At 37.7% G+C, this 17,785-nt stretch overlaps 1 protein-coding gene across 5 annotated transcripts in view; it reads left to right on the top strand.

Moving 5' to 3' along the window:
• The window catches only part of KLHL5 (kelch like family member 5), a 47,585-nt gene that overhangs the window by 1,074 nt on the left and 28,726 nt on the right, over positions 1 to 17,785 (top strand). For 2 of the 5 annotated variants that reach the window (XM_072334601.1, XM_072334602.1), the window contains exon 2: positions 1,647 to 1,739. Coding sequence is in view for 3 of the 5 variants with exons in the window: in XM_072334600.1 (XP_072190701.1) it covers positions 12,978 to 13,510 (533 nt within the window). In the remaining 2 variants the exon portion in view is untranslated. Of the gene's footprint in view, positions 1 to 1,646; positions 1,740 to 12,820; positions 13,511 to 17,785 lie in introns of those variants that run through there. The other 3 variants (XM_072334600.1, XM_072334599.1, XM_072334603.1) reach the window with 3 other exon arrangements.

The raw sequence follows: 17,785 nt of genomic DNA on the forward strand, positions 1-17,785 counted from the left end.
AGGCCCGCTGCTGAAGCCAGCCAGCATATAGATTTGAAAGCATTGTGTTAGGAAGGCAGTGAGTATGAATATAAAGTAAGAAGAAAATCCAAAGAGATTGAAAAAATCTTGCCTTAAACTGCTTTGCTTCCAAGCTCATTGCAAATTGTTGCGAACGGATGATGTACACTGATGAAGCTGTGCCAGTTCTTTGACTCTAGATCAACTGTGCTTTTATACAGACCATATTTTGGTGGTTCTGATACTCCACGTTAGTGTTAATGTAATTCAGTGTTTCAAGTTGTGGTAAGGGAGATTACGTAAACAGCAAAATATCGCCCAATAGCGAGAGATTTTTTAGCCTTTAGGAAATTCAGTTGTTTCCTTTACAGAAGACAGGGTGAAAGTTTATCTCCTCTGTATCACATTTCCCTTTTGTTACAGCCAAATAGAGGAATGCATTAATTGCAAACCTTGCTACTTTTCCTATGGGAACAAAATCATTGTTCAACTTTCATTCAAAATATAACCAACAAAGCAACTGGTGATCATAAATAGATGTATTAATTGGATGCATGGCCTTAACAAATGCAACCATGTAGGAGTGATGAGGTTATGAGCTCCAGGTGAGTTCATGTTACTGCTCTCGCAGCTGGAAGGTCCTTGTAGCAGGTAGGAACGATCAAACTATTGAAGGTCAGATATTAGATATCGCATTATGCATGCAAGTGCCTTGCAGGGCTGCTTTCTTTCTTCTTAAAGTGACTGTGGTCACTTTGATTCAGAAGGTGGATGCATGCTGTCTCAGCAGACTAGATTCTTCCTGGAGCTACAGCTAGCCAAAAGTAGTGAAAATGTACTAAGGTTATTGCAAATAACAATAATAATCTTGTAGTGTGATGTTTCTTGAGTGTTTATGTATTCAGATTTCACGCTCATTCCCCCTCTTTCTTTGAACTGTTTGTTGTTTGTGTAGCATATGCCTCACCTCAAGTACTGTGTTCAGCTTTGGGCACCTCAGTACAAAAAGGACACGGAGGTACTGGAGCAGGTCCAGAGAAGGGCAGCAAGGCTTGTGAATGGCTTGGAAAATCAGCCCTATGAGGAGAGGCTGAGGGAGCTGGGGCTGTTTAGTCTGGGGAAATGGAGGCTGAGGGGAGACCTTATTGCTCTCTTCCAGTATCTGAAAGGTGCTTACAGCGAGAGCGGGGAAAGTCTCTTCTCACTGGTGACAGGATGAGGGAAAATGGCCTCAAGTTGCGCCAAGGTAAGTTTAGGTTGGACGTTAGGAAACACTTCTTTACAGAAAGGGTAGTTAAGCTCTGGAATAGGCTCCCCAGGGAGGTGGTTGAATCACCGTCCCTGGATGTGTTTAAGAGCCGTGGTGCTCAGAGATATGATTTAGCAGAGGGTTGTTAGAGTTAGGGTACTATGGTTAGGCTGTGGTTGGACTTGATGATCTTTTACAACCTGAGTAATTCTATGATTCTATGATGTAAGTTATGGAAGGAACTGAGGTGGCAGTTGCTCAGTGGCTCACTTTAATCTCCTTTCTTTCAGCTTATGAACTGTGGGACAAATGGAAGTTCTGTCTGAATAGAACAGGCAGTCAGCTCTCTAGGTTTTTTCAGTGCCTGGTTCTGATTTCTTCTGTTTTCTCTCCCTAGATTATCTTCTGCCTACCTCATCTTTTTGGAAAGAGGAGGACAAATGGAACGATGTGATTCTGTAAACACCTAGAGATCATTCTGGTGTTATAGGTAATTATTGTACTTACTCAATTCCAATAGCAAATGATGCTACAGTGCACGTGAATTCAGTCCACAAAGACTTTGGGCCTTTTAGATTAACACCTTTGTTAAGTTTCGTACTACGCATTTCTGAGGGCTTCCTTCTGGTGAGTACACACAAGTAGGATTTGACTTTGCTTTGCTTTTGTATACTCAGATCCTAATGTTCAGAATATCCATATGTGTTTTTTATCTCTTACCATGTCTGCTCTTTATCAAAACATGCTTTAAGGAAGACTGTCACTAATACTATAATGCTCAGTTATAAACTTTTCAAAATACATGAGAATCTTCCGTCCTCTGATCTTCTAATTGTTATAGAAGAAACAGGACACTTTTTTACTGAATCTGTAAGAGAAAGTTTTGCTTTAGAAAAATGCCAATGATAAAAGCCTGCAGACCTCTCAATCAAACCCCATTACGTCAGTAATACTAACTGGCTTTTACTTTCTTTCGATTTTTAAATGGAAAGTGATAAAGACTTTTCTAAATTGCATCCGTTTTCAAATGGAATAGCTTTGACACATAAACAAAGCAAATGGGTAAAAGAATGTTGAGGGGGAAGGAGTACTTGCCACAATCTGGCTTTATCTGAACTCTCTGTAAAGTAAAATACTGCTGAAGAAATAGTGATGAGGCTCAGAAAGGCAGTGCCATTAATTTCGTGTGTAGAAAAACTTTAAGAAAATCTGGTTTCTTCCCATGTGAGATATGCCTGCCCTGGGAATGTTGTTATATCAGTTTCTGTGAAATAGCTGTGTACTTCACCATTGTCCAGAATTCATTCGTGTTATGATACAAATGCTGAAGAGAGTTGGTCTTTCTTTTTATTTATATCTTTACCTGTTAAGTCAGTAGCAATTTATGATGTACATACTGTTTTTGATGGTAGATGCTTTATTTTGTTCTGGGGAGCTGAGAGCTTTGAGTGGCTTTGCAGCAGCAGGGAGTCTAGAGGATTGTTGTAATCTACGTGCTGAAATAACAGGAAGTGTGCTTCAAGTTAATTCAGCTCAGAGTGATTGCTGAGCACTAGATGTCCTTTGTAACTGTCTGCTGAGGCAATTCTAGTCCAGAAGTACACAACTCAAGGCAGTTTTTTTCTTAAGGTGGTGACAAAATAACTGAGAATTCTGGGCAAGAGCTATTAAAAGCTCGTGTTTTTGTTTGGATGTTTCCTGTGCGTGGACATAACACTTCCAAGTTAAGACATCCTTTGTTTTGAAAGTTTTCTAGCTTGAGTCTGTTGCCATCCCTTGTCCCTTCAAAGAGTATAATGAGCAGTATGGTCACTTTGTAGTTTTTTTGGGAGTTGGTTGTGTTGTTCTTTTTTCTACTGCTTCTTTTTAAACACTTGGAAGAACTGTACTATTCTTACTCTAGATTGCTATTTTATAATATATGTAAGTTAATTGTAATTTACTTTTTGTATCCAAATACTTCTCAACAATCGGTGCATTGGTAAAAGTTAACTTTTTAGTTGGCATGGTAAGCCTTTCAGTATTTTTATTTCTCTAGGTCTTGAGGAACAACAGAGTTTGTTAGACATTTCAGCACCATATCCCAAGTTTAACACTGTCTAAGTTGTAGTGACAGTGGCAAGTAATAGGCAGTCAAACTACTTTTGATAGCTACGATGGTTATCAGTGCCCAAAGTAGGAGGGTATTTGATGTTATATTGGTTTACTATGTATTTTACTGGTAGATCACTGTGGGAGAAATACATAAATTGGAATTTAATTGAACATTTTATTTTGTGAAATATTGTATGGTGTTGTATTATGCATTCAGTGATGGTAGGTTTTTTTATCTTCAGAGACTGTTTTTATATTTCTGGATGTCCTTTAAACTGTATTCTAAGTGCTTTCCTATTTAAGGGGTTGTCATGGTTTTTGACTTCGAGAATTGTCACAGAAACACAATGATATGGAATTGTAGGAGTTGGAAGGGACCTCTCTCTGAAGATCAGCTACTCCAACCCCCCACTAAAGCAGGTTCTCTGGAGTAGGTTGTACAGGGAGATGTCCAGGTGGGTTTTGAATATCTCCAGAGAAGCAGGCCATGTATCTCTTTTGGGCAGCCTGTTTCAGAGTTCTGTCACCCCTTACAGTTTCAAAAAGCCATGATTTGTCTGAGTGTTTTGCATGACTACAGCTTTTTAAGCATTTGAAAAATACCTTGAAAATGTAAACTTTCTCATTTTTACACATCCTCAATTTTATGCTGGCAAAGGAGGGAGGAGATAGGTTTTCATTCTTTTTAGATTAAACATCAGTAACTAGCAGAGTGCTGTAGATAATTTCTTGCTTTAAGTCTCGTTTCTGGTAGTCTTTCTTTAAATGTTTCCAATGGTTTGCAACTGAATACTTTTTGTTCAGCTCTGTAGGCTTTCTGTCTTCATCAATAAAGCAGTTCTCACCTTGGCAAGGCATTACACAAACAGCATTGGAAAGGAGAACATAAAATGAAAAATTAATTAGCTCTCTGAACCACTGGGCGTTAGGAGGCCACAACCATGACTTTATTTCATCATTCTTTGTTCTGTGATTACAACGTTCTGGAAGATGTTTGTTTAAAAAAAAAATAGAAACAAATCCTCCTTTCCAATCTCAGTTCTAATTTGAGTTTAAACCTTTGAGAAGAAAAGTTCTGCAGCACACTTTGCTAACTAATATCTGACGTATGTATTTCTTCTTCTGAAGGATCATGTTAATAGCAATTACTAGAGAGAATTAAAAGAAGTGTGATAGTAATGTGAGAAGCTAAATGTGAAACATAATGTAAGAAATCTTGATTTTTAAACTTTTTGCTCTCTTTGCTTCCTGCTAGTTTCCCTGGAGCTACTTCTTTTCATTTAATCAGTAGGCAGTATTTTAGAAACTAGGCTTAGATGGAGCAAAATGGACTTCCTCTTCTTGCTCCCATATGTTTTGCAGTGTTTTCAGAATAAACGAAAGGGGCACTGTGTTTAATTTAATCTTGGTTTGGTAACTATGCTCAGTGTTGTTTATTGACAGCCATATTTTTGACTGCAGGAGCTATTTGCACGTAACCTTTTCAGTATCATCATCGAATATGCACATCCTGCAGCCAATTGAACTATTGGCTATTTCACTCCTCTTTATTCCTTGAAATTCTTAAATCCAGCTTGCTGTACAGATATTAATCAAAAGAGAGAGAGAACAATGAAGACGAAAGGGAGGGGGGAAAAAAAAAGCTGTGCTCAGAATGCTTTCTGCGTTCTTCATATCAGCACGCTCTCAAAAACAGAAGCTGACATGAGAGTAAAACTTTTCTTGGTGTCTTTGATGGCAGAGCTTGCGTGCAAGCAGTCCGTACCGGTTATGAGTAGACAATTTACATTGTTGTTTGTGTAAATAAGCTATTAGCTTGATGGTTGCCATTCTGGATAAAGTATTCTCACTGATTATTCATCATATACAACGTAAGATGTGTTGTTGGTAGGTATTATGAAGTATATTCTGATGGCCTAAAAGCTGCTTTTGAATATTAAACTATCACTTTGTCTTTGCCAAAGATGAAACCGTAATTTAGATCTTTTTACATTCAGTGAGAGAGAGAAACAATATTTTGGATGTTAATGTAATCTCAAGCTTGTGCAGTCAGACTGTCTAATTAAAACATTACAAAAGTAGAGCATCTAATGATGTTATCGTAACTTGATAAGCTTGGCAAGCTTTTCATCAGGAACTGTAGCATTTTAAGCATGGAAGTAAAGCACATAAAAGTAATTAAGTAAAATTAATCTATGCATTTATAAAATTTATCTATGCATTTATAAAAAATGTGGGCAGATGAAATGATAAGTAACAACTTTTCTTGGTTTTATTTTTATTTATTTATTTATTTTTCCCATTACCCAAATACAAATTGAAACTGCACTTTTGCATAAGAAACAGACTGGAGAACAATTGCACTTAAAACAGATAAAATGAGAATTTCTTTCAGTATTCAGGCGTTGTCTGAAAATTCACAAGCTTGATAAATATGAGTGCTTTATAAATATTGTAAGCTAGATAAGTACTTCCTTTTAGTACTTTCAGTTAATGGGGAAGATAGCTTGGCAGATGATTGCAAACCATCTGAAGCTAATGAGTGCTATATGTGGTTGTACAATGTCAGTTTTGTGTTTTCCTTTAGATTTAGTTAGATTTGATGGAGGGGGGAAAACACACAACATCTGATAAGCCAATAAAGAAGGCTTTTTGTTTGTTCTACTTTTTCCCTCTTACAGTTTAGCCAACTGAGTTGGAGTTTTCTCTTTTTTTAAGCATACTAGCTTGACAGTGGACCCCATGCTGCTAGGAATACTGACGGTTCTTGTATTGACATTGTTTGGTTTATTATCCTGTGTTCCTCGTGACACTGTATTTACACTAATGTTGCCTAGTACTGTCTCTGTGCAGAACAGGAAATGTTTTAGGAGTTCTATAAGATCAGGGGTGAGGCAGCTAAGATGATGGCTCTGTGTGCCTCTAGGAGAGCTGAACACTTAATTCATGAGTGCTTTAATGATTTAAAGGCTTAATGCTGCCACTGTTGCTTTCTTTCTCAAGGTCATTTTGATTTCATACAGTTTTGGAAGGATATGTTTGTGTTTGAACGCTATGTTTGAGCAATCTGTCAGATACTGTGATGATTCTTTTGTTCCACTTTGTTTTTAAATCCACACTCGGGTGATATGTAGCCAATCAAGGTGAGACAGCTGTGTATGCCCAGAAGCAATAGATATGAAGCTTGTGTGTCTGTATTACCTGTAGTACTGAAAAATACTACTCAGTGTATTTACTGTATCTATTTACAGTGTAAGTTTTGCTTGCAGAATACAAAAAAATAAAGCAGTTTTATTTCAGATTGGAATAAAAGAATTACATCTGTTGATATTAAATTCCACTGCCATTCTTCCCTTATCTTGATGTGGTTTTTTAACTTGGATACAGGTTACAAATATATAATATGGAATATATAGTGATTTGATACAAGATTTAGTCTGAATTTAATTAGCGTTCAATTACAGAATTAAAGACGTTTTCCCTTCTGTGCCTTAGATTCAATTTGTGGAACAGCATTTCCAGGAAGTTATGCAGAACTCATGGCTTGGATTTTTCACTTCCTGTTCATCTAGTTACCATAGTTGACAGTCTGCATTTGTAAGGATCATAACCACAGTCAGGCAGTAGGTATAATCTTTTTCTATTTAGCCAATCTTGAGCTCACCAGGGTGTTTATTTCTATCCAGCTGTTACTTTTAAGGCTCTTACAGCATAAAGGCACTTAACCCGTGGAAATACAGAAATAGAATTGGGATGCTTATTTGATTATATTACTAAATGCAAGTTGTTGTTAATAGAGCGAGTCTCTCAGTGCCACAGCAGCCAGTCCCATGAAGTCAGAGGGCCCCCTCTTATCTCCAGGGCCCTTATCCCATGGGACTTCTTCCAGGAGATCCCTAAGGAGACCGTATCTGCTGTACTGAAGCTTCTACATCTTGTGTGCAGTTTTGGGTGCCACAATGTAAGAAGGAGATAAGGCTATGAGCATTCAGAGGAGTGCAGCAAAGATGGTGAAGGATCTAGAGGGCAGCATGTGTGAGAAAAGGATCTAGAGGGCAGCGTGTGTGAGAAGTGGCTAAGGCCCTTTGGTTCAGCCTGAAGGAGAGGAGGCTGAGGGGAGACCTCGTGGTGGCCTACAGCTCCTCATGGGGGTGAGCAGAGGGACAGCACTGATTGATGCTCTCTGGTGGCAGTGACAGAATCCAAGGGAATGGCCTGGAGCTGCATCAGGGGAAGGTCGAGTGGGGTGTTAGGAAAAAGTTCTTCACCAGAGGCTAGTGGGTATGGAACAAGCTGGCCGGGACAGGGCTCACAGTACTGAGGTGCTGGAGTTCAAGAAGCATTTGGACATAGTTTGAATTTTGGATGGTCCTTTGTGAAGCCAGGAGTTGGACTCAGTCATCTCTGTTGTGTCCCTTCCAACTTGGGGTAATCTATGAATCTATGATATATCTGCTGAGCAGTGTTTGTGCCATAACTCATCCATAACAGTGACATGTCTAGGGAAGGTGATTTGTTGTTATCAGCTCTGGATTAATTTTACCTTGTTTGCATTAGAATCAACCATACCAATATTCTTGGAGTGTATGAAATAAGAATCTTTTGCTTGTCTTGATATCTGTATGACTATTTGAGTACAGAAGAGTGTTTTTGTCAGTTTGGGGACCGGCATCATAGTGTTCTCTATTTAATATTGTAACAGATTTAACTGGAAAAACACACCATACATGGAGTACCAACTTTTTGAGAGTTAATAAGCTTACTCCAGGAATAGCTTTATGTTAGCTTGTAAATGGTGCCGTTCCTGATGGTGCCTGAGTATCACTTGGATAGACAGAAACCAATGTGAAATGTTTCAGTGTTAAAGAATGTAAACATCTTGGGTCACAACTGTTCTGTGTGAGCCACCATGTTGCTTGAGCCAAAAAAAAAATCATGCAAATCTTTGTCAATTTTTTTCTTTCCTTTTTGTTTTGAGTAAAATAAACTGTAAAATATGCACTTGCTCTGTAAAGGCCTCTTTGTGCTAGTGTAAAGCTGTGTGCTTTGAAGCCAGTGTTTCTGAGCAAATGGCTTGCACCTCTCAAGGGGGGTGTGCAGTGCTAAGTGGCAGAAAGTTGCAAGGCATTGCCCAGAATTTGGCAGCAGCTCATTTCTGCTTTGGCAGTGTGCTCTAACTGTAGTGGGCTTTCTTGTTTTTTGTTCTTTCCTGGGTGAATTACACTGTTGCTGCTGAAAGGGACTTCTTACATAAACATGAATCAGAAGTGTTAGTACTTAGAAAAAGTTGGTATTGGAAGTGATCATTGTTTTCTAGGCTCACAGAGCGTGAGCACAGCTATCTTTCTCAAGTTTTTTAAAGCAATTTCTGTAACTTTTGGACTGGAACACAGGAACCAGGAAGAAAAAATACTGAACGTTTAATGCTTTTAACATAATCGTACAAGCAGGATTGCAGCATCAGGGCTTGTCTATAGCAGGTTTTTTATGACAGTTATTTTAGTGTCTTGAAATAATTGAAAGCTTAAAATCTCTTTGAAAAGAGTGTTAAATTTTGAATGCCTTTTTATGCTCTAAGCATGCATTTGATTAATTCATGAACATCTTATGGTCAGTGAACTGTTCTGGTGCTTCAGAATAAACATCTAGGATCTCTATAAATATTGGCAGTCAGATATTACCTCGTTACATCTTAATGAGTCTAGTTATGTCTCAGATACATCTTTTGATATGTAAGGCTTTTCCTAAGAAGTGCTGGCTTTTTGGTGTTCTTTTTTTTCCAGGAGATAGAAACAACTCTTGCAGTCAAAACAAAGACTTTAATTATTTTGACATTTTCATTCTAAATTAGCACTTAAAAAGATAATTAATATAAGGACTAGCTGAGCCTTTTAGTCCCCAGCTCTTCAATTGGAAAATGGATAATTTTAAATTCATTTGACAGAATAAATACCCTGAGAATGTTAAGTCTGAATTTCAGTGATGTTGGAGGGCAGTAGCTTTTTGAAGCCAAAATGCGGTGGTGACAGTGAAAATGTTGCCATGAAAAATGATGTTGAGATTCGAATTTTAAACGTTCCTCAAAAAATGTATCTGAGAAACAGATTTGCTTTCTTGAAAATTTAACTTCCTAGTGGAACAAAAAGTCACAATGAATAAAAACACATAGAAGTAATTTGTTAAATAATTGTTTTTCAGTTTAGCCTGCTAATGTGCTTTGATGTATCTGAGTATTTGGAACATACCTACCCTGAAATTATGCATGGAAAGTATTTTAGGAGTAACAGTGTTACTTAAATTTTAACTTCTTGTTGGATTGAAATCTTACTTTAACATCTGTAAGAATAAACAGTTCATATGTAATGTCTGTAAATGTCTGTAAAAGGCTTTGATTAAAAAGTTGATTTTGTTGTCTTTTACTGCAAGTTTAATATACAATATGCATTCAAACGTTCATTTGATCACAAGGTATAATCTGGGAAACTCCTCCCCTGCTAACTGTCTGCAGGGATTAATTTCTTACTCTGTGAAGCTGGTCATATGAGAGAATTTATGTATTTAAATGTTTAGCTGCTCCACTCTTAAGAATATCAATTGTATCAGTCAAAATCCAAGTTCTCAAAGCTGTCTTCCAGTAATTTTCCACAGCCTCAGTAATGTCAGTGGAATCATGCAGAGTTGTGTTCACAATGAGGACCGTGTACCTGTATTCAAAAACATATGGTTCACCACGAGATAGAATATGGCTATTCACCTGCAACTAAGGTCAGAAAAGGCCTTTGTGTGTAAGCAGTTTGGGATTCTCTTGAAGTCTTTTCCCTTAATATATTAAATAATAATAATAGTAATCCTTACAAAGTCTGTTTATACTGTGTTTATTTAAGATGCTGCCACCCAGTATACTTTTTTTAGCAGGTTTCTAAGAAATGTGTTAGTGTATTAGAAAGACCTGCAATGGAATGTAGTTGTGGGTGTGGGCGTTTGGATTTGTCAGCACCCACCTCAAGAAGAGATGTCAAAGATGAGGTTTGAGTGGTCCAAGTAAACAGCTGTCCTACCAATTCATCATCTGAGATCTCCACAAAGGTCAATAACTTCCAGCAGGGGAACCTTATAAAATCTATTATGTTACTTATAGTAAGGAAGCTTGTTGAGAACGAGAAGGGGGCCTTAATTATATCAAGCAGCCTTACCAGTTTAAGCTGAATTAAGTGCTGCTTGCTTCATATCTAACTTGTATTAAAGAAATATCTATAAATGTATTTTATGTTGAAAATATATAAAGAAGCAAGTTTCTATCATCTAGGAAAATGAAAGAAAATAGAAGACAGTTTGTTCTACTTTTAAAACCATGGCACTTTCTTTTCTAATCTCTGTTTGAACCCAGAACTTCACAGCTGGAAAAAAGCAATAATTGGACTGTGTTTCCCAGAAAGTCATAAGAAAGTGCTGAAAAAGTGACAGAGTTGGCAAATCTGCCATTGTCTTAGCTTATTTTATTGGGACAGTTTGAATTTCAGATGAGTCTGTTACACAAGAAAGAATTCAGGTCAGTCCTTATGTATAATGCATTTACCATGCCAGTAGAAGGAAAAATATTTAAAGCTTACTTTTTATGGTTAAATGGAGAATTAAAATACTACTGTTGTAGTGAATATTATCGAATACACCAGTAGCTTCTCTTGTTTATCCACCTTTGAGAAACACTGAACAGCAGCACAAAATGTAAAGAGAGGATAGATTAAAAGATGCCATTTATTATTTCTTGAATTGTACTGTGGTTTCACCCAGCTTGTGGTTGCACAAAGGATGATGTTTGAACAGTACAGCTAAAGCTTCTGAGGTTTACATAGCTCTACAGGGTGGATAGGGACTAGACTTCATACAGTTTTAGTTTAACGTCCATATAATGTTCATGCTGATGCCCAGCAAAGATGGTAACAGCTTTGTATACTTATCTACTTGATTGTCTCACCTCTCAAGTTGCCCTCAACTATTTTCTGCGTCTGCCGCAACTGACGTGGTACATCGGTTTTGGCAGACCAGGATGTTAGCAAGGTGCGAGCTCTGAGATGCATCATCTCTTGTAGAGAATAGCTGGAATACTGTTTCTATAGAAATGTGCTTTGATGACTTTTGTGAGAAGCAGTTTCATAAATAACTGAGTTCTGAGCAATGGTGGGTGAGTTTTCCAGCTTAAAACTGGCCTCTTCAGCATTGTGATTCCCAAGAAAATTGCGTAATTTTCTGTCGACGCTGAACAGTGTTGGCTTTTTGGGTGATAAAATTGTGCAATGGGGAAATTTTTGTAAAAGTCCTATATACAGCCTGTTATAAAGAACACTGTAAGTATCCCAATTGCCAGATCAGAGACGTGTATTTTGTGGTTTGCTTTGTTCATCTGGGAGATAGTTAACTTCCACTCTTGATGGCAAATGTAGGTAAGAAAAGAAACAATTCCTATAAATTGATTGAATTTGTATCCTGGAGAGCTGAACAGACCAGATGAAGTGTGAAGACTGAAAATGTAATTCTATTTATCAAGGACTGATAAAATCTAGCATCTCTTTGTTATTCTAAAATTGTTGTTAGTGTTTGCATGTGATTGGAATTAGTCTCAGCAGCTTAGACCTAACTAGCTCCATATGTCACAGAGGGAATAGGTGATTTTTCAGAGGAAATACAAATCGGTCATTGTATATTTTGTCTTTGTGACTAGATTTCTTCCTCTTTTGAGTAAAGACCTTTTGGGATGTTTTAATGCATTGCGTACACTGCTCATCCCATGGGAAATCTGTCTCAGAAGTACGAGGATGTCTTTTTCTCTCCTCTGTCACAGTACCTTTAAGCTGATGTAAAACATCTGATTCCATATGATGAGATAGAAGGAAAGGTCTCCTGTTGACCGCTGCGCAGAGAGCATCTCTGGTGTCCTGGGCAGTGACTGGTTAGCCTTTGTTGCTTGTGCTTTTTGTGATGTGTTAGTGAATGAAAACCATTAGCTCATTTCACATGTAGAATGCTGGAAATTTTTGTTTACTGCAGACCTAGATTTGAATCAAAGTGCAGTGGGATGAAAGGCTCTGTAACCCTGTACCAGTTCCTCAAGCCTTCCAGACTGTTTCTGTACTGCTTTTTTGTTGCTGTTTTGTTTTTAAGTTATCGCACGTCCTGCAAAGGGAAAAATATCATGTACAGCTCAGTCTCTCCTCAGTATGGTCAGTTATCTTTGGGTGGGTTTTAGTCCTTCCTGTAAATTTATTCTTCAGCAGCGTAGCAAGAATTTCGTTTGCTGTGTGCAGTTTTTTCCCCCTCTGTAGAAGCAAGAGTTAACAGAATGAGAAGAGATTCTGAGATGCGGTACAGGAATTACTTCTCTGTCATTTGTGGTTTAAGAAAAGGGGGTGGTATTCATCTCTGGAAATGGCTTTAATGAATACTGTTTGGTGCTTTTGAAAGCTAATGGTCAGAGAGCAACAGAAGCAGCCTCGGTGCTTTTAGGGCAAAGTGACTGGTGTTTTTCCTGATGGAGGTGATTGTTTCACCTTCTCCTTTTACCTCGGGATTTTTCATCACCGGTTGCCTTTTGTTTATATTCAAATGACGTGCCGTTAAAGAAGCGTTTTCTGTGTGAATGCGGTCCTTTCCCCCCTCCTTCCCCTGTACAAGCGCTGCTTGCCACAGACGGGCAGAGCATGTGTTTCTCTTGTCTTGGTTGGGTGCACAAATCTTCTTTTATGTGTGCTGCTTCTTACCCTGTTGCCTAGACGATCACTGGCTTTCACTGAGGATGTCTGGTTCTCGGAAAGACTTTGACGTGAAGCAGATTTTAAAAATCAGATGGAGGTGGTTTGGTCATCAGGCGTCAGCCCCTAACTCTGCAGTCGAGAGCCACCAGGGAGACTTCTGGAACAGAGGGCAAAATGTAACGACCGGTGGCACAAAGTTTTTAGATTCAAGTGACCTGCCTTTAACAGCAGTTGGTTACAGGAGGTCCAGCCAACAGGATTTCCAGAACTCACCTCCTTGGCCAATGGCATCCACCTCAGAAATCCCTGCATTTGAATTCTCCGCAGAAGATTGTGGAGGCGCACGTTGGCTTGGCAGACAAGAGACAGATGATAGAGCGAGTGAAGAAGAGAATGAATCGGACAGCAGTTCGTGCAGGTTAATTGTTACTTTCCTATTGTGGGAATTGTGTTTTCGTTTCATGTATACAGATAGCATGCATGTAAAGGCTAGCCTTTATCCTAGGTTAAAATGCTTCAGAAACCTATCAGTCACTGTGTATCAGCAACACAAATGTTTTATAACCAGGCTTTGGTGTATTTACAGTGACCTTTTTAAAAGGCAATGTTATTTACTCCGTGTGAGTAAATAAAGCTGGAGCAAGTGCACGCACTTGTGTTTTCAGTATTACGCCCAACACATGCTACATGAACAAAGCAGTGTCTGCCATGAGATGATGTTACTGGATGCTTTTAAAATTATTTTGAGGTGATGCTGATTGTCTGGGTAAGGTGACAATCAGTCTCCTGACAGTTTGGTGGGAACTGTGGATGTTGAAGCTTCTTGTGACTCTTATCTGTTGTTTCCATGCATTTCTGTGGATAAGGGAGATGGCACTTAAAATAATATATATATACTTAGGCTTTAGACAAAAGCATCATTTTTGCTTGTGTGTATACTACCTGAAGGAAAAACATGATCTGTTGTTTGTCAGCCAGGTTATGCTGTACGCTAATACCACATGGCTGCTTTAAATCCATTGCAGTTGTCTGGGGGGGGTGTTTAAAAGAAAACACAAAAATAAGGTTCTGTTGTATCTATAAAGATGTTTTGCTGTTCTTTTCTTACCTATCGTTACTAAACGTGGAACTGTAAAATTTGTTCTTGAGTGAAAGGTGCTTAACAGTTGGTGGAAAATTAGCCAAGTTAATATTTTCCTTGTTAAACATTATTTCTTTTATCTGTTAGCGCATTCTTCACTGAAAGTATTTTTCCTCTTTTGTGCTGTCTGTAGCACAGTAATGGTTAGCTTACCATTTCATGCAAATGTTAGGGTATTTACTTGCTTGATTTTTCAGATAATTTGCAATCATAAGGCTTTTTGAAAGTATGGTGGTTTAAAAGGGTACTAATATGCTTCATAAAGCGTATTAGGGACACATCAGTCTAGTTAGAGCAGTTTTACTGTTTTGCATTCCCCAGGAGAAGAATTCGTTCAGTGCAAGGGCAAAACAGTCCAGAATATAAACATGTGGTTTATATAACCTTTAAAGGCTGGAGGGAAGGTAAAAATGCTTAGGAATCTACACAGTGTATTTGGTTTTGTCACTGACCTGCAAAAGTGCTGGCATTACAGTGGAAGGAAGTTCTGCATACTGATTGTTCCTAACAGGCAGTCTTATCATACTCCAACAACCAGGTAGCTAAAAATAACGTACCTCTAAAGAGTTCTTATTTTAGCGATATTCAGGTATGATTTTTTTTAAATAGCAGTATAGTATATATGTTATAGATGTAACATCACCCTGTCACATCTATCTGTGATGTAAATTTTTTGGTACAGCATTACCCCAAATAAGACATTCTCACCGTAACAAGGCAATCAATGTAGAAAAAAAAAAACCAAAAACACATGCCATTTCAAAGAGATAAATATATAGTTTGAGATTATTACAGATTTGTTTTTAACAATAGGAGAGGAATTTACACGTTACACAACTAATTTGTTAACTTTGTAGAGCTGAGGAGCTGCAGATACATACTGAGGGAGTGGGAGAGATCTATACATCACTGCTATTTTATTTTTTCTTCTTTGCAGATGGACCAGTGGACTGTAATGTGTGTAGGATCTGAACTTAGTAAATTTGAAGTGTCTTTTAATCATGCATTTAGTCGCAAGTAACATCTGGAGTTGTCTGTAATTCCTTTTGTTTTGTAATTCTTGCTAGTGTTTTAATTACACGCTTTAAATATTTCAGTTAATTTTCCAGTTCAGTGTTGGTATACCATTTAGTAAGGTAACTAACGCTAATATAAGGACTTGCCTTGTATTGTTATCTATAGTTTTATTTTCAAGGGTAGATTGTACTTAAACTGTATCTTGTTCTTTTACTAAGAATGTGTAACTTACATAAGTCTACCCAATGACTGGATTGTTTTCTAATGTTAAGAACTTGAGTAAGTGGTTGTCCTTTTATTATCTAAAATACAACTTCAAAAATGAGGTCAGTAGATAAGTTTTCAGAGTGCAGAGGGAAAACCATGTGAAAACCCTGTTTCCTCCATTAGAAACAAATAGTGTTTATGAAAAAATCCTTTTTAAAAAACAAGCAAACAGCTTTTTGAAGAAGCTGTGGGAGTTAGCTCATTTCTTCAGTCCTCTGTAACATCTTGCCTGAGACCTAAAAGCATGAAATGACAGAACCAAGCTTACTGCTTGCTTTGTGTGTTTTTTTTCCTTGCTGTGTCATATGGCACAGGTTGAAAAGTGTTTTGATTGGGTCTCTGTCATTCTAAGAGCTGTGGATCGTTTTGGGATTCATTTTGAGCAGACAATGTAGGGTTCTTATTAGTACAGAGCTTGGTGGCATAAGGGATACACAAATCACAAGTTTGGTTCTGAATTTCTGACCAAGGCTGCCACAGCTGTCTGAGATGGAAGCATCATTCAGTTTCAGGGATCAGAGCTGGTTGGCCGTAAAGCTCTTTGTATTGCTCTGTTGTGTTGAGATCATCATCTCACTAGTTTAATGAGTCAGGTATTAATTCTTTTTTTTTACTTTACTGTCTTTCACTCCCCAAATTTCCTCTGTTCTGGCTGTTTACTTTCCTAAGTTGTTGGTTATCCTTAAGGATTTGTAGCTTAAAGTTTTCCAGAAGCTGTACAGATCCTTGTATTGCATATTAAAGCCTATGAACAGTAGCTCTGTTTTTCCTTAGTTTTTGTGGGTGCCTTAGAAGCAGTCCTCAGGCCTTGGAGACACCACAGATAACACATTGAAAATACCTTGAGTGCACCTACTGTGCAATGTGTCATCCAGTTCATTTCAGCCTGGCATGCATGAAAACGTTGGAATTGTTACTGTCGATATGTGAGCATGGAAATAGGTTCAAATATAAAACTCATATTCACATTTGAACGCTAAATACAAGCACTACGCCAGAAATTGTCAGTTGAGGCCTAACCTCGAACAGTTCAGTTAGATGCCTGCGATCTTTAAGACAGCTACAAGATATGGTTTAGTGGTTTGCTGTAGCTATGGTAATGGGAAGACGGTTGGACTAGATGATCTTGTAGGTTCTTTCCAACCTTGTGATTCCATGATTCTATGACAAGGCCCAAATGCAGAGGGTGATTACTCTGCATTTGGATTCTGTATAAACAGTGCTGGAGTTAGTACACTGGAAGTTCCACCCCAAGCCTGACCTCTCCATTGCTAGAGTTCTCAGTTGTATCTGAGATTCTTGTCTTAATAACATTGAAGAAGAAAATATCTAGCAACGTATGAAATAGTGGAAACTGACATAGTATTATTTGGTATATTATATTTGGTAGGCTATGTTCTGGTCTCCATATGGAGTGTCACTGAACTTGGTGGAAGCAGCGTAAACAACAAAACTGTGAAATTATTTTTAAGATTAATTTGAAAAGCTTTATTTTAAAGTAATGTTAAAGCAACAGAGTAGGTATAAAATTCAGATTTGTTTGAAGTTACAAAAGAAAGCCCTTAATAAACATCCTAACTTGTCCTAGAGATGCTCTGTCTTTTCTAGTGATTTAAGGAATTTGCTAACATTTTTTTCCTATTATTCTCCTTTGAAATGTCATTATATTTACTTTGTTTTAACTATCTCTTCACTTTGAGATACCCATATTCACTTGTTGATCTGTTTGCTTACGTGTCATGGTTTAAAAGGCAACAGTGCACATTTTTTAGATAAAGATTTTAAAATTAATTTTGAATTTGTTTCTCTCTTCTAAAATGAATAGATTGAAATGTGTATTTCAAGAGATGAATACGGAGGCATCTAACCTAAAAGATAAATTCTGAAAAGTAATTTAGGATACAGGTCATGAAATAACATGCTTGAAGAAAAAGTTTTGCTGACTTTGTTACAGTCAGGGTTCCTACTCAATTATGTCTATAGGTTATAGCAAAGATGTGTGATTGCTATGAAATAACTATTGTGACTCCTGCTTTGAAATGAATTTTGATACTTAAAAATAAAAGAAAGATGCCAGTCCTTCTACTAGAAGCAGATTGTGCTTCTCCCCCATAAGAAAAACACAACTCTCTCTTGTGGAAAGATTTATAAATGTGGGAGGAAGGAAGGCTGGTATGAGTTCTAGTTTTTGTTTTATTTTGCTTTTGCATTGAAAACCCTGCTGTGGCTTTGTTTAAGCTATAAGCATGAAACCTCAAACAACAGCAG

The sequence above is a fragment of the Excalfactoria chinensis genome, chromosome 4 (genome assembly GCF_039878825.1).
Source record: "Excalfactoria chinensis isolate bCotChi1 chromosome 4, bCotChi1.hap2, whole genome shotgun sequence".
NCBI lineage: Eukaryota > Metazoa > Chordata > Aves > Galliformes > Phasianidae > Excalfactoria > Excalfactoria chinensis.